The 24,781-nt window shown below is 37.8% G+C and overlaps 1 protein-coding gene across 4 annotated transcripts in view; it reads left to right on the top strand.

The window, feature by feature from the left end:
* Nucleotides 1-24,781, top strand: part of ubr3 (ubiquitin protein ligase E3 component n-recognin 3) — a 103,782-nt gene that overhangs the window by 56,847 nt on the left and 22,154 nt on the right. For 2 of the 4 annotated variants that reach the window (XM_062964667.1, XM_062964685.1), the window contains 6 exons: nt 7,449-7,598; nt 8,264-8,397; nt 11,730-11,840; nt 15,871-16,071; nt 16,927-17,063; nt 21,774-21,859. In XM_062964667.1, the coding sequence (XP_062820737.1) occupies nt 7,449-7,598; nt 8,264-8,397; nt 11,730-11,840; nt 15,871-16,071; nt 16,927-17,063; nt 21,774-21,859 (819 nt within the window). Of the gene's footprint in view, nt 1-7,448; nt 7,599-8,263; nt 8,398-11,729; nt 11,841-15,870; nt 16,084-16,926; nt 17,064-21,773; nt 21,860-24,781 lie in introns of all 4 variants that reach the window. The other 2 variants (XM_062964677.1, XM_062964659.1) reach the window with 1 other exon arrangement.

The following is a 24,781-nucleotide window of genomic DNA, read 5'->3' as shown; positions in this document are numbered from 1 at the left end:
TCGGTTGTGGCAAGAGGTATAAAGCTTCAGTACTTGGAGACTGCCTTGAGAAACTGTTATATATAACCAGTGTTGCTTTTAGTTACAGATTTTGAATGTGTTTAGCATGCTAGCAGGATTAGCAGTTTCCAGTCCTTCAGTTGAGGAGTTGTAAAAACACAAAACATTTGATATTAAATTCTGTTGCATTAAATACAGTAGAGTCTCACTTATCCAACGTAAATGGGCCGGCAGAATGTTGGATAAGCAAATATGTTGGATAATAAGAAGAGAATAAGGAAAAGCCTATTAAACATCAAATTAGGTTATGATTTTACGAATTAAGCACCAAAACATCGTGTTATACAACAAATTTGACAGAAAAAGTAGTTCAATATGCAGTAATGCTATGTAGTAATTACTGTATTTACAAATTTAGCACCAAAATATCACGATGTATTGAAAACATTGACTACAAAAATGCGTTGGATAATCCAGAACGTTGGATAAGCGAGTGTTGGATAAGTGAGACTCTACTGTACATTGGTCAAAGTTTGTTATAATAATTGCCTTAATGCAAGAATAATCCTAGCAATGGTACAAAGCCCATACACTATGAAATAAATGACTATATCTGAGCAACTGAACATGTTCATCTCTTACAATAAATGTGTACATAGGAAGCACTAATTCCAGTTAATAATGTTTATGACTTTGGTTTTTGAGCTGTTGTAGCTGTCAGTTGGTCCTATACATAATCTTGAATTCAGCCATTGCAGGTGTTGAACCTAATATGAGAATTACCCAAGTCATTGTTTTTAGGCACATTATGCTATGCAGGCATGTCTTAATTTATTTTAAGCATAATTAAATAACACATTAATTCTGCTTTGAAGCATAATGCCTGTCACAAAGCTTGGCCATGTTGTTGTTTTGTGCCTTCTATGGCAGTCCTATTGTAGGGGTTGCTTTCCAAAATGCATTCACATCTTTCACATTGTCTCTCCCTAGGGTTGGGAGAGTGTGTCTTGCCCAAGGTCACCTAGTGGATTTTTATAGCTGAGTGGGGTCCCCTGAAATTCTAGTCCAACACTCAAACCACTGCTTCCAGAGTAAAAGTAACTAGGTAGTTGTGATAACTCAATTCTTTTTTTGGGGTGGTGGTGGTGGTAATTATAAAGTTTTAGTTAATGTACATATTAGGATATAAAGGCTATAGTAGAAAACTATCCCATAATTTAAGTCCCTTGTTCTCTTCCTTCCTGCTCTGTTGTGGGTATTTAGACAACATAGTACCACAGGCCAGTAATGTGTAGCACTTTATGTGCTTCTTTCAACAGTTAAAAATAGCAATTATAGCTACTTTAGAAAACCAGAGGCTTGTTACTTTTAAAAATGGCAACTAGTGTCTATACTTGTGTATATGTCGATTTCATGTGGAAGTTGAGGGCAGATTTGGGGGTCACAATTATGCCTTTTGGTATGATCTGTGGATAAGTCAAGGGTCATTCCACAGTGTGGAGAAAGTGACAACTCCAGCTGCCCCTGAAGACTGTTGCCATCATTTCCCTGCCCTGTCATTCAAAGAAACCAGAAACGGTGTCACAGAGGAGAAAGTAGAGGAGGCCAGTGTTTGTTTAGGTTCTCCTGGGATGGAATAAGCTCTCGCCTTTTGCCACTTTACACAGAGATAGTTTATTTTTTAAAATAAAACGTTACAGTACTTAATTAACCCATACATAAGTCAACCCAGGTTTTTGGGGTCAGAATTTTGACTGAAATTTCTAGACATGTGTACATATGGTAACTATTTTTTGCCCCAGAAATATTACCATATTACTCCTTAAATGTAACTTATGAGCATCAGGTAATCTTGCTGTATTATAACAAGGAGAACATTTTATGGGATACCTAATTTTAGTCAATCGATTTTAAGAAACTTTGTCAATTTATCACTCAATATATTTTGAAAGTTTCCTTTATGCAGAACTGGGACGACTTCCTAGTTGTTGTGTTATTATAAACTAAGCTAATCCCATATATTTCAGTAGAACAAATTGAAGTTCTGGTGTTTCTGTTAAAATCAATAGCTTTTTAAAAGTGTTTGACATCCCATTAGATGTATACATCAGGCCTTCCCTAATCCATTCTTCTTGAAATATTTAGACTACAGGTTCCATCAACTCTATGTGTTGATTATTCCATTTGGGGCTTATGAGGCCAAAACCTCTGGAGAGACATGGTCTGAAGCAGGCTGAAATACATGAAAGTGCCCATGATTGAATGCTTCTTCCAGATGATAGTACAAACTATAGCTGAAAGACTAATTAAATTAAATTAACCATTAAATTAACTAGATTTAATGGTTAACATCAAAACATAATTACTTTGTTATACAGACACGTTGATATATTTTAACACTATGAATATTAATTATGGAAACTGATAGCTGATTTCTGTAGTGTGGTTGCTTCTCTATTGCAGCAAGCCTTAATTCAGTTATTTTCACTACTGACAGACACTCTTGCTATTCTGCTTATTCAGAAATGTATTCAGCAGTAAAAAAAAATGCTCAGTGTCCTAGACGTTTTGCCAAAAGTTGATCATAGAACCGCATTAAAGGCCTAGAGCAGTGGTTTTCAACCTGTGGGTCCCCAGGTATTTTGACCTAAAATTCCCAGAAATCCCAGCCAACTTACCAGCTGTTAGGATTTCTGGGAGTTGAAGGCCAAAACATCTCACAGTTTGAGAACCACTGGCCTAGATAAAACACTTATCTTGGCTTTGTAGGTCCTGCAGTGTGATTGGAAGGCATTGTTCATTTCAGGTAAGAAAAATAGGGCTCCACATAATGCACAAAACATGTATTATACGAAGGGACTTGAATTGGATCCCTTGGATAATATACAGACCTACTGTACGTAGTGTTTTTCCAATGACAACAACATGATTATTCATTGAAATATTTATATCCCACTCTTTATCCAAGTATCTAAGGGTGGCTTGCCATAACATCAGTTTAAAACAGTAATTACTGAAATTTTTAAAGTGTTAAATCTATACCAATATTAAGTAGGTTCTCAAATAGTTTTCATTTGAGTATTGTTTTCTAAATTAACCTGCTGCTGTTACTTAGGCTGCCACTAGATGGTGACAAAAGTTTATATAGTGTCAGTAACATTACTGAAGGATTTCTCTGTACACCCCCCCCCCTCGCCAAGTTTTATTGATAAATTGGCAAATACCTACTTTGTTTGGTCATTACAACTGAGAAACTAAGTGAGATTCATACTCTCTCTATGACAGATGTTGCTGGTAATACATGAAACAAATATGGTGTTTTAATTTGATGATTGCACAGCTAGGAGATGAACCATCTGATGTTATCTTGAAAACTATCAGAGCGAATAAATATCATTTTTTCAAAAATAAATGTGGTGTGAAACTTTGTTGATGGGCTTCAGATAAAATTGTGATTATCAAAATGTCAAACATTCCTTGACAAACTGTGTGTGTATGTGCTTGCTTGCTTTCAAGTTCTTTCTTGACTTATGGAGATCTCACAAATTTCATAGATGAAGAATACTTAGAAGTAGCTTTGGCAGTTCCAGACTGCAACACCTGATATTCATTGGTGGTCTCCCATCCATGTATTAACCAAGGCTAGGGTTGAGTTAAATAGTAAATAATACCCTTTGTCACCATATATTTTATTATACAATGCCTCAGTGGAAAACCATGTGGTAATGCAAAAGTACATGGGTGAAAGGAAATCATCCTTAACTATAGAATTCAAAGGATTTGAAAAACAAGGGAGTCAAGGATGGATAGGAGTTTTTCAAAAGTGAAATATTCAAGGCACAAATGCAAACAGTGCCAACAAAGAATAAAAACAAGACAAGTGCAAAGAAGCCAGAATGGATGTTCAAAGAACTTCTAACTGGGCTCAGACTCAAAAGAGATATGCACAAGAAGTGGAAAAAGGGAGAATTCAAACGAATAGCCAATTCCTGTAGGGAAAATGTTCGCAAGGCTAAAGCGCAAAACGAGCTCAGGCTTGCCAGAGACATTAAAAACAATAAAAAGGGCTTCTTTTTCGGTAGGAAAAGGAAGAACAAGGAGGCGATAGGGCCTCTGCGAGGAGAAGATGGGGAAATTCTGACAGGGGATAGGGAAAAGGCAGAACTATTTAATGCCTTCTTTGCCTCAGACTTCTCACAAAAAGAAAGCCAGCCTCAACCTCAGCAACATGGAGTGGATGAAGGATTGGGGGAAACCCAACCCCAAATAGGGAAAGAAGTCATCTAGGAATACCTGTCTGCTCTAAATGAATTCAAGTCTCCATGGCCGGATCAACTACACCCAAGAGTATTGAAGGAACTAGCAGAAGTTATTTTGGAACCACTAGCAATCATTTTTGAGAGTTCTTGAAGAACAGGAGAAGTCCCAGCAGATTGGAGGAGGGCAAATGCGGTCTCTATCTTCAACCCAAAAAAAGGACAACCCAAACAATTACCGTCTGGTTAGCCTCACGTCGATACCAGGCAAGATTCTGGAAAAGATCATTAAGGAAGTGGTCTGCAAACACTTAGAAACAAATGCTGACATTGCTAATAGTCAACACGGATTTACCAAAAACAAATCATGCCAGACTAATCTGATCTCTTTTTTTTGATAAAGTTACAAGCTGGGTCGATACAGGGAATGCCGTAGATGTAGCGTACCTGGATTTCAGTAAGACCTTCGACAAGGTCCCCCATGACATTGTGGCAAACAGGTTAGTCAAATGTGGGCTAGGCAAAACTACGGTTAGGTGGATATGTAATTGGCTAAGCGAACGAACCCAAAGGGTGCTCACCAATGCATCTTCTTCATCTTGGAAAGAAGTGACGAGTAGAGTGCCGCAGGGTTCCGTCCTGGGCCCGGTTCTGTTCAACATCTTTATTAACGACTTAGACGAAGGGTTAGAAGGCATGATCATCAAGTTTGCAGACGATATCAAACTGGGAGGGATAGCTAACACTCCAGAAGACAGGAGCAGAATCCAAAACGATCTTAACAGATTAGAGAGATGGGCCAAAACTAACAAAATGAAGTTCAACAGGGACTAATGCAAGATACTTCACTTCGGCAGAAAAAATGAAATGCAAAGATACAGAATGGGGGACAATGCCTTGTTCGACAGCAGTACTTGTGAAAAAGATCTTGGAGTCCTTGTGGACAACAAGTTAAACATGAGCCAGCAATGTGATGCAGCGGCGAAAAAAGCCAATGGGATTCTGGCCTGCATAAATAGAGGTATAGCGTCTAGATCCAGGGAAGTCATGCTCCCCCTCTATTCTGCCTTGGTCAGACCACACCTGGAATACTGTGTCCAATTCTGGGCACCACAGTTGAAGGGAGATGTTGACAAGCTGGAAAGCGTCCAGAGGAGGGCGACTAAAATGATCAAGAGTCTGGAGAGCAAACCCTATGAGGAGCGGCTTAAAGAGCTGGGTATGTTTAGCCTGCAGAAGAGAAGGTCTGAGAGGAGACATGATAGCCATATACAAATATGTGAGAGGAAGTCATAGGGAGGAGGGAGCAAGCTTGTTTTCTGCTGCCCCGGAGACTAGGACGCGGAACAATGGCTTCAAACTACAGGAAAGGAGATTCCACCTGAACATCAGGAAGAACTTCCTCACTGTGAAGGCTGTTCGGCAGTGGAACTCTCTCCCCCGGACTGTGGTGGAGGCTCCTTCTTTGGAAGCTTTTAAGCAGAGGCTGGATGGCCATCTGTCAGGGATGCTTTGAATGCGTTTTTTCTGCTTCTTGCAGGGGGTTGGACTGGATGGCCCGTGAGGTCTCTTCCAACTCTACGATTCTATGATTCTATGATTTGTTAGTCGAAATACAGTGAAATATATTCTTTAGAGCAGATGTGCTGTTGCTTTATATTTGTGGAGGTGACTTATTATTGGTTAGTTATTGTAAGTTTTAATTGGCTTGTATTTAAAGAAGAAGGGAAGAAAATTATATGCTTGTTGTTTCTGAAAACATATGCAGCTCTTTGGACAGGTTATTAATGTGTGGCTTTAGGAATATGAAAATACATTTTTTTTTAAAAAAAAGTAGTTTGACTGAATGTATTCTGGATTTTTGAAATTCCTCTTTAAGAACAAGATTGCTGTCAACTTTTGACTGCTTTGCTAACAAGGAACTATACCTTTTAGGTATTCTTCATTGGAAGAAGCATTCAACATTGTTATCTTTAAATGTTATTCTACTATCACTCATTGTCTTTGCAAAGTCCCAGCTTTTCAGAATGTGGATTGAATGCTAGGTGTTAGATTAATAAAGAGTCTATAAGAGAAACAGGACAAAGCACTCCTAATTCCGTCATCATTTTACAGCATCTTTATTGTAGGAATCCTCTTGATGAGTTATGAGTATAGAGCCTACAGTTACACATTCATAACTGCTGCATATTCATGATTTCTACATTTCTGCTAATTTAGGTTCTATGTAGGGACCATGCAAGTCCCCAAAACCACACTTACTGGTAAACAGATGCCTGATTTTCCAATCCATCCTTTCATGAGCAATCTGTGGTGTGAATGGCATTTGTAATAGGTATTTTTCTGCCTATTTCACTGGTGATGTTTCACACAAAGGTGGGTGGGAACACCAGGCAGCCATTTTTTATTGACAGAGATACAGATCTTTATTGATTCCAGCAGCTACTTACTGATAAGTAGACTTTGGAAGGTTTGGGCAAGAATATAAAATGTAACACTGTAATTATATTGCTCTGTAGCATATAATGGTGTTTGCTGATGAATATCCTGACCTAACTAGAGAGACTGGTTAATGTTACTCTCCTTACCTTCTACTTTTGATATTATATCATCTTTTAATAACAAGAATCTTGTAGATTTTGCAATCAGAAGTTTTGACATGTGCCTCGTGTTGTAAGAAAAAGCAGGTAAAAAGGTTTTGAATTCACTGAATGCAGGAGTGGGCAAATCGTGACCTGTAGGCCGTGTGCCACCCCAGGGCTGTTTATGTGGACCTCAGTAGCCCTTCAAGGTCTTTTTGAGCTCTAATAGCTTCCACACTTGCCCATTTAATAGATCATTGGTAAAGTATACTTCCTTTATGTTTTATTCACCATATATGCTTTCTTTTTTCTTTCTCTTCCTTTTTCTTGTATTTTATGGTATAGAAGTAGAGATTGCAAAATTGCTGTATGCAGCAGATTTCTAATCTCTTGCTGTAGTAATGAAAAGAAAACTTGTTCTTTTATAGAATGTCAAAAAGGCATACTTTCACATGGGTGTTAGGCTCTGCATCAGTTAAATGAAACAAGAAGCCTTTTAAAGCAGAAGACTTGAACTTCATTTGTAATTTATTCAGAACAGATCAGTTTTACTTTTTTAAAAAGACATTTCTTTATTAAGTTATTGTTTCCATTATTTTTGGTCTCATAGAATCTCCAGATGTCGACATTGCTATGGAGATAACAACAGCAGAACAACATGTTTCTGAAGCTGTGTATGATTGTGTTATTTGTGGACAGAGTGGCCCTTCCACTGAAGAGCGGCCAGCAGGATTAGTTGTGCTACTACAGCCCTCTTCAGGTATGACTTATGAAGCAGATCATTGTGGTGCAAGCAGTTTGTTGAGCTGAAAAATACATTTTGATAAGAATGAGTATTCTCTCTTGTACTACAGAGGATCTACAAGAGGCTTGTGGCCACCACATATTCTCCAGTCACTTTAAATAAGATACTCCACAATATGTATTTTGAGAAGCATTATCCCTATGTTAACTGTTTCAGTCATAGATGAAGTGAGAAGTATGCAGTATCTTCCTCATCGCAACTCTGTTTCCACCACACCACAGTGGAAACTGCAGCTTTCTGGAATTTTAGAGGGTCTCGTGCTCTCGGAATAAAGCTGGTTTTTAATATTGTTTTTATCATGTACAGTTGTTTTATATGAAGTGTTAACATTACTGTGTGTTCGATTTATATGTATTTTAAGTTTGTATTGTCCTAGGTTCAAATGGCATCAAATTGTTGCTGAGTGTTAGCCGCTCTGAGTCCCTCAATGAGGGAGAGAGGGCAGGGTATAGAGACTGCATGTTGCCCATTACTGCTCTATTGAATGCTGTCATCAGTTATGTGTGTTTATAAGGCACCAAATGCTCTATTTGATTCGCAAGATGGACAATAGAACTGACTAGATTTGGGGCTGTAACCTAGTGTGTTTCTGATTGTGTTTTTTTCCCCCCTTTCTATAGTTTTGGGGCAATGTCGCAATACTACTGAGTCCAAGAAGTTGCCTACTTCAGAAAAGGAGCAGATATATCCCTGGGATACATGTGCAGCAGTATATGAAGCACGGCTTGCAACTTTACAGCAGTACTTTAAAGATGTATGGATATTGTTTTTTGCAGTAGTGTGTTGTTGATAGTAGCGCAGTACATTAATGTAACCTTATTTAATTTAGTTTCTATGGTGATATGTCAAAATTGCATGCAACATAGTAATGCAATTCATAATTTTTGGGAAACTGAAAATGGCAATTGTGAAATAATTAAAATTACAGTAGTGCTGTGAGGATTTCACAGAAGTTGGAGGTTTGGGTTCAAGTGATAAGCAGTGCCCTTGACTATGTATTGTGTTTAGATTAGAAAGTTCAAATGCTGCCCCAATTGTGGAATTAACTATGCGGCTTTGTCTAAATTTGTCTCACATAATTGATATAATTATGGCTCTGGCAAACCCACCCATCCAGGTACCACTATGGTCCCTGTGACACCATCCAACTTATATCTGACTCCTAGTTACAAATGGAGGAGGGGTGGGACAACAGGAAGTGAGACTAAATCTACTCCTAGGAAGCAAAACTAACTCCTGCAAGAGAGTTATCATGGGGAAATGGTGTCTCCACTGAAGCTTTATCACCAATTCCTATTTCCACAAGAACTCAAATTTTTCAAAATCCAGGTGTCACACAGAAAGTGAGATTAAATTTTCTGAGCAGGGGCATGGACGCGTACAATCATTACAAGAGGTGTTTTCCTTATGGTATCCAAAACACACACACACACACACACACACACACACACACACACATATATGTAGAGTTACACTTAAAATGTACTCTTTCCAACTTACATATAAATTCAATGTAAGAACAAACCTACAGAATTTGTCTTGTTCATAACCAGTTTGTGGGAGCTGTGGTGGCGCAATAGGTTAAACCCTTGTGCGAACTGAACTGCTGACCTGGAGACCTGAAGGTCGACGGTTTGAATCTGCGAGATGGGGTGAGCTCCTGTCTGTCAGCCCCGGCTTCCCATGCAGGGACATGAGAGAAGCCTCTCACAGGATGGTAACACATCCGGGCATTCCCTGGGCAATGTCTTTGTAGATGGCCGATTCTCTTACACCAGAAGCAACTTGCATCATATTCTCAATTTGCTTCTGTCACGATAAACGTAACCAGTTCGTAACTACCTGTATTCCACGTTAACTGCTATTGTTCCATCACTATGAATGGGAAATCTAAATGCACCTCCCCCACACTGCAAACCCTATATGTTTCTATATGTTACTGCCATAGCAATTAAAGTGAAATCATAGTACAGTAATTGTGTATTGTAAAAGGAAACCAGGAGTGACCTTGGAATATTTTACCATCTGCAGTTCCTCAGAACGTTACCTATTTGGCTGCTCTTCAGAGCCAGAAGAAGAAAAAAAAATTGAATAGCTATTGTGCTTTGAGAATTCCTTGAGCTGTCTATTTTATAATAGTGGTTGTCCGTTTGACATGTTTCTTTGAAATAATTGTGTAGTACTTCTTGTACTACATTTTGTCCTGGCCAGAAGTATGCTTCTCCTAACATAGATCTCATCTGGTTTGTCAGAGCTTCATGTGATGAATAGCTTATTCCATCTTTATGAAAAAGATAGACCTAATGATTCTGGAATGACATATATTAGCAAATATTCTCATACATAATAGCCTTTTGGAAGTCCAGTCTTTGAGGAGTTCTTCTTCCTTGGAAAACTAGATTGCAACTTTATGAAATAAGATTCTTTCAGTTTTAGCTTGCTAATACCTGGTCCATTTCAAATATTAGTTACATCTGATGTTTTTACTTTCTTTTGGCGCTCTAGATCATAAGTGTACCAAAACAGTCACAGCAGGAAAGAATTAATCCTTAAATTTCTATTGGCATAAAAACAGAAATCTCTATTAATCCTTTGAATCGTTTTTCGACTGAGCTCAGCATTATATTAACAGTAAGCACTCTTACTGTAGTTCTAATTGCTACAGAAGGTTTCAAGAAATAATTTTACTTAGCTTTAAAAATCTTTGAAACTTGTAAAATGGAACCAGTATTTTTATGAAGAGGAAAGACCCAGTTATGTTTCAAATGAAGTAGTTTAGATGTAGCAGAATACTTTTCAGATTTTCTTAAGCAGCAAATGCAGCTATGAATCACTGTTGAGGCATATCATACTCTTTTATCACATCACAGGAACATGTGTACAGACCGAAGCCCAGAGAAATGCAGGAAATTTGGAAACCACCACATTGATCTGCCCTTCTTAGCCTCTTTTTGTCATAGGTTCACAGGTTGGTAAGTCTAGCCTTGGGTTTCCAAAGTGGATGCCTGAATCTGTAGGCCTCATTTGGGTTGAGAAGCCAAGTGGCAAAATTATAAATAATCTAGGTAAGGGGAAGGCATTTCTTCACAACATACCTTTTCAGCTTTGTTCTGACATCAGGCACCTCCATGAGGTCTGCTGTTTTAAAATTGTTCTCTGCCATAATAGGACAAAAAGCAGTATAACACAGTTTGCCAATAAAAAGATAATTCAATCCCTTTTTGCTCCCATATACCATATAGGAATCATCTGAGTGTATGATGATGGTCTAGTTTGGATGCAACATTAGTGCATTAGTTGATGGCTTGTTTGCTTATTTTCCCCTTTGCTGTGTCTATAAGGAAAAGTCTTTGCTTTTGTTTTCAATAAGCTGTATTTTAGTGACAAATCTTAATCATGCTTAGTAGTTTGAAATTTAGTATGTGTAACACTAAACACAGTTTTCTGATATGTTCCTGAATTTCAATCAGTTTAAACAAAAACTAGACTACTGTACTCTTCCTTGGGTCTGAAGGTCATGGAATCAGAATCATGGAATCACAGTTAGAAGACACCACAAGGGTCACTCCATTCTGCCAGTCAGGAAATACAGTCAAAGCCCTCCTGACAGATGGCCATCCAGCTACAGATTAGAAACATTCAGAGAAGGAGACTCTGAAAGCAGCATATTCCACTGTTGAACAACTCTTACTGTCAGGAAGTTCTTCCTAATATTTAGGTGGAATCTTTCTTCCTGCAATTTGAATCCATTGTTCCATGTCCTAGTCTCCAGAGCAGCAGAAAACAAACCTTCCCCCTCCTTAATATGATATCCTTTCAGATAACAAGGTTGCAGACTTAGCGTTCATTCACCATGTTGTGGTTCATGCTTAAGATTAGGCATTGAAATACATGCACATTGAATATTTTGTCTTATTGCAATTATTCTAGCAATTGTTGTTTTGAATGGATAAAAACTAATACTGTCCATGTTTATTCAAGATATAAAGATGCTATCTCAATGTATCTAGCATAAGAACAGTGTCCTGTATTTAAAAACAGGGTCAACTAAGCAAATTCTTTAAAATCATTTCTGTTGCTTTTTAGAGTTCCTGTTTGCAGTCAGTGTCAATCGGCTGGGAAGGAGGTGTGTACGTACAAACCTGTGGGCATACATTGCACATAGATTGTCACAAATCCTACATGGAGTCACTGCGAGTAAGTCGAAACAACATTTTTATTATTGGCCCTTTTTAACCATAGGTTTTGCTAGAGATATTTGTGGGGCCCATTAGTGCCTTTTATATTATTTATTTATTTTTATTTCCCATACTTTTACCTCGCCCTTTTCACCCCAAAGGAGACTCAGGACGGCCTCACAACAGGCTGCAATTTGATGCCAAACATACAAATTCCAATAACAATTACAATTAAAACCAAATATTAAAACATAAATTATTAAAACAGCAATTAAAATCACGCAAGTTCAAAATCATAGTCTAGAGTCATTCCATTAACCAGTCACTTTAAATTATTCTCAATTATTGCACTGTTACAGTTACTTCTCGAATGCTTGGTTCCACTGCCACATCTTAAGTTTTTTTTCCTGAAGGTCAGAGGGAGGGGGCTGACCTGATTTCAGGGGAGGAATTCCACAGACAAGGGATCACCACTGAGAAATCCCTGTCTCTCATCCTCACCAGTCGCGTTTACAAGTGTGGTGGGACCGAGAGCAGGGCCTCCCCCAACGTTCTTAACCTCTTAGGTGGGTCATGGAGGGAGATAGGTTCAGACAAGTAATCTGAGCCAGGACCATTCAGGTCTTTATAGGCTAAAGCCAGCACTTCGAATTGTGCTTGGTAGCAGACTGGCAGCCAGTGGAGCTGATGTAACGGGGGTGGTATGTTCCCTGTAAGCTGCTCTGGTGAGCAGTCTGGCTGCTGCCCATTGGACTATTTGAAGCCTCCAAACAGTCTTCAAAGGAACCCTATGTAGAGCACGTTACAGTAATCTATTTGGGATGTAACAAGAGCGTGAACCACTTTGACCAAGTTAGACTTGTCAAGGTACGGGTGGAACTGACACACTTAAAACTAAAGTTTTAGTTGTGCAAAAGCTCCCCTAGCCACTGCCAAAACCTGGGGTTCCAGGCTCAGCGATGAATTTAGGATCGCTCCCAGGCTGCGAACCTGTGTCTTCAGGCAGAGTGTAACCCTGTCCAGCACAGGCTGTAACCCTATACCCTTACGACTGACCAGGAGTACCTCTGTCTTGTCTGGATTCAATTACAATTTGTTCACCCTCATCCAGACTGTCACAGTTGCCAATCACCAGTTCAGGACCTACACAGCTTCCTTAGTAACAGATGGAAAAGAGTGACGGAGTTGAACATCATCTGCGTACTGATGACATTGTATTCTGAAACTCCGGATGATCTCTTCCAACGGCTTCATGTAAACATTAAACAACATAGACAGTACTGAACTCTGCGGCACCCCAGAAGACAATGGCTGTGGGGCCAAGCAGGTGTCCTCCAACAACACCTTCCTGGAGGGTGTCTCCTTCCTGGAGGGTGCTGCAGAGCTCAGTACTGTCCCCCATGTTGTTTGATGCTTACATGAAGCCATTGAAAGAGATCATCCGGAGTATCAGAGTACAATGTCATCAGTTTCAGAGTACAATGCCACTGCAAAACAGTACCTCCGAGCCCCAGACCTGCAAGGCGTCTCAGAAGGATACCATGGTCAACGGTATCGAAGACCGCTGAGAGGTCCAGGAGAACCAACAGGGACACACTCCCCCGTCCAGTTGCTGGCGTAGATCATCTAAAGCGACAAAGGCTGTTTTCGTTCCATGTCCTGGCCTAAAGCCAGACTGTGCCGGATCTAGATAATCTGTGTCTACCAAGAACCTCTGGAGTTGGAAGGCCACCACACATTCCATGACTTTGCCCAGTTTTTATATAATGATAAGTGTTTTTAAAGTACAAGATAGACAATCTATTATCTTAAAATATTTTGTTCCCCCCTGCTTCTTCTGACTTTTTCTAATGTATGAAATATATATTGTCCAAATTTATTGCAAGGAATGCAGATACTATAATGATTGCAATATGGGACAGACCGAAAATGAATACAATGTGAAACTGACTGGGAAAATAAAAAAGAAATGGTTTTGTTCATTTTTCATTGCTTCAAACTTTTATCGAGTAGCATTATATTATCCCAGTCTTGTAAAGCAAGAAACTTTGAGGGAGATGGAGTGTTGTATGTGGCAACATTTCAAGTTCTTGATCTGGTGTATTAATGTGGAGTAATGTGTCTGGTAATATAGTTTAATCAGACTTTTAAACTTTCCATACTAATAATAAAGAGGTTATTAGTATGGAAAGAGGAAATAAGTCAACTGATCTACTTTAGCATCCTGTTCACTGCTGATTTAGGCTAGTAGTGAAATAACATATGTAAGGAATGAAGGGTTACATTCAAATCCCTTTAATTTTGAGAATTAATATGGAGTAGTAGATTGAGTATTCGACATATAGACATCTTTCTACATTCTTCTAAACTGTTTAAATTTGCATAGGCCAGTATTTTAAAAAAAGAAATAAATCTTTTTGATTCTGTTTGATGGGGCATATTCATGCAAATTGTATGCTCATGATTAAAAAGAGACAATGATGCACAAGTACTCTGTATAATCATGTAGGTACAAATGCAGATATAATGTGTGGAAGATCTGTTATATATAGGAATAAAAATGTTTTACAAATCAATGCAGGATTTAGTGCTCAATTTGCTGAAGTTCATTTAGTTCAGATTGGATAATTTCATGAATTAACACTGCCAAGGGAAAGGAATGTGAATGGACAAGTGAATGGTCTGCCCATCGTTCAGATTACTGTTGCCCTGTCCTCATTTAACAAATTAAAATATCCTGTGTACCCAAATTGAAGTGGTTGCCTTCCGGCACCACTGAGTGGCAATGTGAGTGATGTGACTGATCAAGTGCTTTCTTGGCAAGTTTTATCTTGCTGTTTGTGGAGTGAGTTTGCCTTTGCTTTCCTCTGAGCCTGATAGAGTAAGTTTGCCCAGTGAATTTCCATGAATTTCCACAGAACAGTTAGATATGATCTCACAAATATTCCTAGTGAATAATATGCAGTAGAGGTGAAGAACAGATTTCAGGGATTAGATTTAATAAATAGAATCCCAGAAGAACAATGGACAGAAGTTCACAACATTGTTCACGAGGTGGCAACAAAGTACGTCCCAAAGAAAAAGAAAACCATGAAGGCAAGATGTTTGTCTGCTGAGACACTGGAAGTAGCCCAAGAAAAAAGGAAAGCAAAAGGAAACAGTGATAGGGGAGATATGCCCAATTAAATGCATAATTCCAGAGGTTAACCAGAAGAGACAAGAAATTGTTTTTAAACAAGCAGTGCATGGAAGTGGAAGAAGACCATAGAATAGGAAGGACAAGAGACATCTTCCAGAAAATTAGAAACATCAGAGGTAAATTTCAGGCAAATATGGGCATGATAAAAAACAGATGGCAAGGACCTAACAGAAGCTGAAGAGATCAAGAGAAGGTGGTGAGACTATACAGAAGATCTGTATAGGAAGGATAATAATGAGGATAGCTTTGACGGTGTGGTAAGTGAATTAGAACCACACATCCTGAGGAGTGAGGTTGAATGGGCTTTAAGAAGCATTGCTAATGACAAGGCAGCAGGAGATGACAGGATCCCAGCTGACCACAAGAAAATCCAACCAGTCCATACTCCAGGAGATAATGCCCGTCTGCTTACTGGAGGGAAGGATATTAGAAGCAAACATAACGAGAAGACAGGAAAGCTTGGAGAAGAGAATGATGCTGGGGAAAATAGAAGGAAAAAGGAAGAGGGGCCAACCAAGGACAAAATGGATGGATGGTATCTTTGACTGGCTTGTTCTTGAAGGAGCTGGGGGTGGCGATGGCTGACAAGGAGCTCTGACGTGGGCTGGTCCATGAGGTCACAAGGAGTCGGAAGCGACTGAATGAATAAACAACAACATATAATCGGGACTGCTGGCAAATTATGTAGCAGTGTTATGTATATTTTTCTTCAATATTTGTCATTACTGTACATTTGCTTTGTAATCTAGAACAGTCATTTTTTCTGGTTTTATTGGCTCTGGGATTTATAAATCATGATTATTTGTTGCTTCTGAAATCACTGTGCCTTTTCTTGCTTGCTTTCTTTCAGAATGACCAGGTTCTCCAAGGGTTTTCTGTAGACAAAGGAGAATTTACTTGTCCTCTGTGTAGACAGTTTGCCAATAGCGTCCTTCCATGTTATCCTGGCAACAATGTGGAGCGCACCCTGTGGCAGTGCCACAGTAACAAGAGCATGCAAGATCTCATAAAGGAAGTAGAAGAGCTTCAAGAGCAGCTGGGAACTTTCCCAGTAAGCATCAGTGTAAGGCAGAAAGATCCTTGTTAATTTGTCTCACCCTTTCCACCTTCTTTTCCGTTCTCTTTATCACTGTTACACTGTCATCTCCATGACTCATTTCTGTGTTATAGAACTTAAAACCTGAATGATCCCTCTCCCTTTTCCACATTAAACACTTAAGAACCTAAATTACATTAACATTTTAACACCTTTTAAAATTTGGTATGATTATGCAAGCATTTGTCTCCTTCTATCTCACTATATGTATTTATTGGACATTAAACTCCAAGAACGGAGCTATATTACTTGGAACTCATAATTTCTTTAAGCCATAAAGTATCAATCACTTGTACCTGGGAAACCTTTTAAAATGTGCTAATCAGGAGAGTATTTAAGAATGCCAATTAGTCATTTTATTGTGACTTTTTGATACAGTTATGCATTTTGAAATCTCACAGTGAGATTTAAAATGATATTGTTAAAATTACAAGATGTAGGCTATAATCCTATGCATACCTATGGGACTACTCCAGAGTAGACTAGTATGGGATGACAAACCTGTACGGATTTCATTGTAGGGTTGGTAGAAAAGAGCTTGTGCTTAGGTTAAAATAGTATTTTTAAATTATTGTCTTTAATTCCATGGAGTTGTATAATATTGTGTGTGTATGTGTGTGTGTATGTTTATGTGTGTGTGTGTGTGTATATATATATATAACACATTGAACATAATTATAATAATAGTTCATCTTTTGATTTATGGCCCTTACAAAAACATTAAAATAATTTTATTTTCTATGAGTTTTGTTTGTAGCTACTTCTTACCATAGGTAAATAAAATAACATTTCTCACATCTTTTTTACTAGTCAGAAACCAATTTAAGTAAAGAGATGGAGTCTGTCATGAAGGATATAAAAAGTACTACTCAGAAGAAGTACACTGACTACAGCAAGTCTCCTGGATCACCAGACAATGATTTTCTTTTCATGTATTCTGTAGCCAGGTAGGTAAGACATCCATATTTTCTGTTTGTTAACTGCTTGTTACTTTACCAGTCAGATACATTACATAGTCCATAATTTTTGTTTACAATGTGGCAGAATTTCTTTGACTAATTCACATCATATATGTTGTTAGACTAATCTTCAGATCCAAAACACCCCAGGAGTCCTTGCCTGAAAATGGAGCTTTTATTTGAAAAGGCTTTTCCATTCTTGTTAATGGAGTGCTTATATCTAGAAAAAGAAAATTGAGCTGCCACTTTCTTTGGAGAAAAGAAGGGCATCTTTCTCAGTTTAAGGGGTTCGGATTTGAATCTGGTTCCCTACATTTGCAATAATCTACTGGATTTCTGTGCATGAGATATAAGCCACATCATATTGAAGTCTAATGCTGAAACGTTAGGTTTTAACAACTCCAGTCTCATCAATATGGACATCCATCTTAAAATGGATCCTTTCTGTTAATTTTAATGTTAAAGCAGAAAAGCTGTTTTACTCACTCGGGAATCACATTGAGCATCAGAAATAGATAAACATAGCTTTTACTTGTACATATGCACATTTGCATAACTGAGACTTACATTCTAACACAAAGATAAAGAAGTGGAGAGTGTTTCAGTTTTTGGGTCCTATAACATCCTATGCATTGCTTAGAGAATGAGAAAACATTTTACACTTTGTTTTAGGAAAGAATAATAATTCTGGAAATGGAGTGATAGAAATACCTGAGCTCTTATAAGATAGTTTCAAAAAATATCTGCTGTTTTAATATGTAATATGCACTAAATATCTTTTAATTGTTTTTGAAATGATATTTATTTATTAAGATTATTTAATGTTTATTAATATTAGTATTGGTTTTAAAATCTTTGTGCCTCATAGTTTTAACTATTTTTTCTCATATTGTAAACTGTCCCATATTAGGAGAAAGACAGGGCAATCAAATGACACTCTTGAGAAGGAAGAATAAAAAGAGAGACAGTTTCCATAGCTAAGCAGGCCTCTTTTCAAAATCTCTTTTGCAACCTCTTCTTGAAGTTTTCAGTGCTGACTTTGGGGAGCTTTTAAAAAATGTTCTTGAGTAGTTTACTAGGAAGATTTTAAAAATAAAACAATTTCTTAGTTTCTGGTGACATTGAAGAATGCAGACATTCTCCAAAGCTTTTACTGCAGGGAGCTGGAAACCTACAGAGGACCTTTGACATGTCTGCTTGGCTGCCATTTTCCTTCCTCTCTGTCTTACCAGATTGCAATTTTGGGAAAGTTGGCAAAGAGGGAACATGATAGTTGTGATTTGGGGAATGATACTGGTTTTTCTGTTTCTGTCAGATATTGCTAGGAGCTATTTTAGTCTGCAAGAGTCAATATGCTGTAAGTCTGGAGATTTTCACTAAATGAATAATTAGGTGTGCTGACCATGAGCAAGTCATACTTTTTTGGCTTTACAGGAAGACAAAAGCAAACTCTCTAAACAAATATTGTCAAGAAACACTCCCCCCCCCCCCCCCAAGATAGGTTCATTTTAAGGATTGCCATAAGATGAGACACACAACAATAAAATGTAGTCTAAACACAGTGTTTCTTTATCTAGTATCCTTTCACTTTTCCCCCACTTGAAGCAAGGGCTCTGTTGCTTATCAGGTCTTATAATGCTCGAAATTCCTCCATGATCAGACTGGGATTTAAAAAAAAAGATATATAAAAAGTTTTCAGTACACTTGCATCCACTCAAAATAGCTTATTAGATTATTCTCTACATTTCTTTTTGAGATAGTATATCTGCACATTGCCAATGGCTTTGAAAGTGAATATAGATGTTTCAAGCTACCCTGTGCACACATACATTTTTGGTCTAGTATTATTAGTTCATGAGAGTGTTTCAGGGAGCTGAGCAACTCTCCTTGAACCTTCAAGAAGCCATTCCATTGCAGTTATAAACCAGTTGCAGCTATGAAGAAGAGTAGTGATGTGTTTTCCAAGTTGATGAATGAGACAGTACCCTGACCTTTATAAAAATATTAGGAATTGAAGTTGGTTGGAAAATGTGCTCTGGAGGCCTCAAACCTTTTGTTCCAGTCCTCAAACTTTCTAAAGTGTTTTTTCTTAATAAAAGATTTGAAGACTTTGGCCTTTATTGTACTACCATAGGACCCTGACATATCTGAAAGTTGTGTAGTCTCATTCTTTAGAGAAGAAGCTCCACTGTACTGTACAGAAATATCCTTAATCAGCATTAGAGAAGAATGTGTTTGAAATATCTTGGAAAGTCATTTTTAAAGGTAGCAAAAAGCACATTAATCAAAGTAGGACCTTTAAGCCCATGGCAGTGGCATGTGCAAAGAAAGCTTGGAATATTTCATCAGTTCAAAGTGAGCTTCAGTTAATGCGGCTGCTGGCCAGCTGCAATGAGTTCTGGGCTGCTTTATACATGGAAAGGGCAACTATCATTAACACTACCCCATGGCTACAATTACTGATGTCAGTCTTCCTATCAGCATTGGTACTCATATGTAAAAGAAAAAAAATAGACATTTGAAATCATAGGTACAGTTTTTAGACAGCCCCATTAACTTATGTTAAGGAGTGGTTTGAGGAAGCACTTTCTGATTGCTGCTGTTGTCCATTAAATTGATTGGATCCTAAACTAGGGCTAGAAATCATGTGGCCCTCCGGATGATGGTGGATTGCTACTCCCATCATCTTTTCCAGGAGTCCTAGCCAGCATAGCTTGTGATGAGGAATGTGAGAGCTAGTCTTAATACACTCTGGATGCTCCCATCTCTGTTCTTTAAGTTTTTATCTATGATTTTAGCAAATACACACTGGGCATGTATGGAGGATTGCCTTGGGCAGTGGTTCTCAACCTGGGGTCCCCAGATGCTTTTTGGCCTACAACTCCCAGAAATCCCAGCCAGTTTCCTACCAGCTGTTAAGATTTCTGGGAGTTGAAGGCCAAAAACATCTGGGGACCCCAGGTTGAGAACAGGGGATAATGACCAGTAGAATCTAAATAATTCATCTGAAACTGTTGTACTGCAGCAGCTTTGTTTCTGTTCTCCAGTGGGACCATAGCTGCAACTATAATAAACTGGAAGTCTTTTCAAAAAGTAAATTTTTTGTCAGCATCATGTAGCATAGGAGAAACTCTCTTCTTTGGAAGTCATGGTGTTCTTCAATCTGATAGTTAGCAGGAAGGTAGCTGTTCTTAACAGAGTAAGTGTGATTATCATGTACAGTCTCGTGTTGCAGAGAATGGCTGAGTTCTTTGATTGGTGCCTACAAAAACACTGACAGGAGTCAGCCCTGGCCTTACAATTGATTGGCTTAACTGAGCAACCAGCAGTTTTTGTTTTCTATTCTCTTGAATCTGTTCCCTTTCTAGCTTATGATCAGACATGACACAATATCCAACAGCATTAGATTTCTTATTATTGAATCATACAACATTACAATTACTCCCTGAATTTTCTTGTGTCCCTATTTCTTCCTTTTTCCTCTTGTGTCATATCTTGTTTTAAATACTGATTTTTTTCTTTGCTCTATAAACTGCTCTGAAAGCCTTTCCAGGTGTGGAGCAGGGTATAAATGCTTTCAATAAACAAAGTCAAAGTGTTTGTGGCAATAAATATTGGCCTTATTACAATTCTCGTGGTGAACAAACATGTGATCTGCATTTCCTATTCTGTGCAGTAACACGGAGTCTGTGTCTTAGCGTTTTTGCTGGTAGCTTTTTAGAAGTTCAGTGAGCACTGCAAATCGCCCGAAGAGTGGAAAATTCCCTTGTCACATGGATAGTCTTATCAGCAACAACCAGATGGAGCTCAGAGCCTGAACATTATCAATGTTAAATTGCTTTTTTCCTGAAGTAGGAGAGGATTAAAGCATTCCTTCAAAAATTGGCGACATAAGCTGCAGACTTAGGGATATTAATATTTTGAAATGTTACTATTTTAGTAATGTGTGAATATATTTAACAAACATTCTACACAAAGAGAACTCTTTTTTGACGGATGCGGTTGAAATCCTCACAAAATACTGCATTTTGAATGAAATCCTTCCTTCTGTGTTCTTTTGACTAGCTGTAGTCCACCTTCTGCCACAATTTAATGACTTAATATAGGACACCTAAAGTGTCTGTTCAGGTGATGGCTGTGTACTGTCATTGTGGAAGAAACAACAAATCAGTTTGGAACAATTGTGTGCCTGCTAAGTTTTTCAGTGACATGGAAAATGCAGATGGTTTAAAATCATAAAGTACTAGAAATACTGAAAAATATTCGTATTTCTTTCTCTTCATGGGGAAGGTCAGGTGAACATTCTAAGTTGAATATTCTCCTCAGAATGCAATGTCTACCAGTCCCTAACTAAGACTTTTTCATATATAAATTATGTATATACAGAGATACAGATATTTTACTGCAGCTTCATTCACGTTGTATGGTAAATTACTTTTTGAAATATGCATATATTTATCTGCTACTACATATATTTCTGCATAGTAATATGCATATATTTCTCTCTCTACTATGGAAATATTTTTGCATAAAATCCTTGCCCTCAACTAAATTTACTTGAAAGTCTTTTTTAAAAAGAAGAAAAACGTAAATAATGCAGCAGACCTACCTAAAATGAACTTAACCTGCAGGAACTGTACTGATTATTTAGAATGTATAAATGATTTATACATAGAATATTACTTTTTTTAAATTTAGGACAAACTTGGAACTGGAACTGGTTCATCGTGGAGGCAATCTATGTCTAGGAGGTGCAAGTACAGCTGGAAAGAGATCATGTTTGAGTATGTATTTTATAGTTCATTACAATCTGTTTGACAAAAAAAGTCAGGTTAAGAATATTTTAAAATACATTTTTGAATGTTATAGTAATCTGATTGATTTACAAGGTCAAGTTTTAAACAATGTATGTAGAAAATATACTGATTTCTAGTTTTCTTCCTCAGTTATTTGACTTACAAGAATTGCATGTAACCTTTTCCTGATCTGGAGTTTGTGATCTTTATTTTGGGCAAGAAAGCTTTTCATTATAAGGTTGCGTATATGCAGTCAGTCTCATTCAAAATATTATTTGACACATACTAATTATAGGGAACAAATTCTGTGTTGTATTGGTTTATACTTTCAAACCTGCTTTTAAACTTGGGCTGTAGGGTAGACAGAGGACAACTGGTAACTCTAAGGTGAATGCTGCAGCACTGGATAGGAAGTGCCGTTTTCTTTCTTGCTTTCCTTTCCCTCTTGCTGAAGTATGTTTGAAGCAAACATCATACTTGGTTGTGTTATGCCAAGAGATGGGAAGACCTGAAAAAACAACAGTGTTGTTCTGTTTTTTTTGTTTTTTTTTGAAGTGCAAATCTATGGGAGCCCTAGAGATTGGAGGAATCATGGGAGTTACTGCTCAAAATGCAGTAGAATCTCACTTATCCAACATAAACGGCAGAACGTTGGATAAGCAAAAATGTTGAATAAGAAAGAGGGATTAAGGAAAAACATATTAAATGTCAAATTACTTTATGATTTTATGAATTAAGCACCATGTTTTACAACAAATTGACAGAAAAAGCAGTTCAATACACAGTAATGTTATGTAGTAATTACTGTATTTATGAATTTAGCACCAAAACATCGCAATATATTGAAAACATTGACTACAAAAACATTGACTACTAACAAATTGACTCCAAATAAAGATAGAATTTCATAAAATGAACTTATAGTAACAACATTGTCCAAAATTAAATCTGTAAAACATTCAGTCTTTGCTGCCTAGAGAAAGAGCTGTGGATCCGGGCAGGAGGCAGATTGCATTGGATAATCCAGAACATTGGATAAGTGAATGTTGGATAAGTGAGACTCTACTGTATCTGCAGGACCACATAATTTATATAAACAGTATACAACACAGAGAACACTAATGTCCCCACAGCATATAATCTTCAGAATATTTTAATGGTATCAGGGAATTAGGAAAAGAAGAATATTTGTCATCTGAAGAGGGAGGGGACACGGAGGTATTGTTTTACTTCTGATTAATCTTGGGCATTCAAGACAATCATGCTCAGGTGCATCTTTGCTTAGCTTCAGTGAACTTTAAGATCTGCTGGGGAGGCTCTTCTCTCGTTCCTGCCATCGTCCCAAACATGGTTGGTGGGGACGAGGGAGAGGGCCTTCTCAGTGGTGGTCCCCTGTCTCTGGAACTCCCTACTAAAAGAAGTTAAATTAGCTCCTACCTTGGCTACAATCCGGAAAGACATGAAAATCTGGTTATTTGACTAATTCAGCGCAATTTGACGGCATCCTTTTACCTCCACCTGTACTCACCCACTGCACTTTATTACTGGCCCATCTTAATAATGACCTTGCAGTATATTACACACGTATAATTTATTGCCTTGCATCCAATTTTTGAACACGTCCATTGCACTTGGCTATTGGTTATTGGTTATTGGCTGTTGTAGAGTTTACGCTTTTATGATTTTATATGTTTTTATGTATTAATTCATTGTAATTGAATGTATCTTATGTTGTTGTATTTTATTGTTGAATTATTGGGCTTAGTCCCCATGTAAGCCACCTCGAGTCCCTTCGGGGAGATGGGACCGGATATAAGAATAAAGTTATTATTGTTATTTAGTGTAGATGTCTTTTTTAGAATTGAGGGAAGAAGTTGTTTTTGCCTTCTCTTGTTTCTGTGAAAAACTCTTTAGAAATAAATGACACCTTGTTATATTAAAATTGTACAGGAAGATCATATTAATTATTATGTTCATTGGAACCACAGTTGTATTTATATCTATTGTTGATGTGTGCCCTCAGATTGTTACTGAGCTGGGGTTGCTATTTCTGTCTTCTGGGGCTAAAAGAGTGTGATTTGTCTAAGGTTGCTCATTGGGTTTCCTTGGCAGAGCAGGGATTTTATCCCTGGTCTCCCAGAGTCCTAGCCTAGTATTTAGATGACTGCATCACACAGGCACACATATATTGTGTGTGTGCACGTATGCTTTTAAGTTGTTTGTCAATTTTATGGCGACCCCATGAATTTCACAGTTAGACAAGGAGTTCTCCAAGTTGGTTTCTTCCTCTGATATATATGGCCCAGAGCACCTGGTATTTGTTAATGGTCTCCATCCAAGTACTAACCAGTGCTGATTCTGCTTAGCTTCCAAGATCAAATGCTATCTGGTGCCATTAAGGTATTTAGGTTTGTGGTTACTTACATTTTAATTTAGGCAATAGAATAATAAAGTACATTAAACCAAATAAATATTTCTAAATATATAAATATATAATAATTGTTAAGAAAAATGGCAGGGAAAGTGTGACCTGATGCCTGCATGTAGCTCTTCAACCCCTTGCTGTATTTGGCTCTCAATTCCCCCACATTTTCAATTTGAGGTTTGTTTCCAGAAAATATTACCCCAGATAGTAGTTTACTTTCAGCTATGCCCCCACTCTAAAATAAAAAAAAGAATGAAAAATCACCAAATACTGGAAGTGAAAACTGGAGGCATGTAACCATCATTTGCTAAGAATTCTAGCATGCAAGAAGAGAAGAAAAGGTAGTGTCTCTAAGGTATGTATACATGTTACACTAAGCCATGTTACACTGAATGAGAACCAAGAAATGAGAATGAGAACCCAGCAATGTTTTTTATGTCCGTAGAAGGTTCTGTGATCCCATTGAGGTCTCAACTAGGAGAACA

This window comes from Anolis carolinensis, chromosome 1, assembly GCF_035594765.1.
Source record: "Anolis carolinensis isolate JA03-04 chromosome 1, rAnoCar3.1.pri, whole genome shotgun sequence".
Taxonomy (NCBI): Eukaryota; Metazoa; Chordata; class Lepidosauria; order Squamata; family Dactyloidae; genus Anolis; species Anolis carolinensis.
Note: the sequence above shows the minus strand (reverse complement) of the source record. Positions and strands in the feature narration are given on the sequence as shown.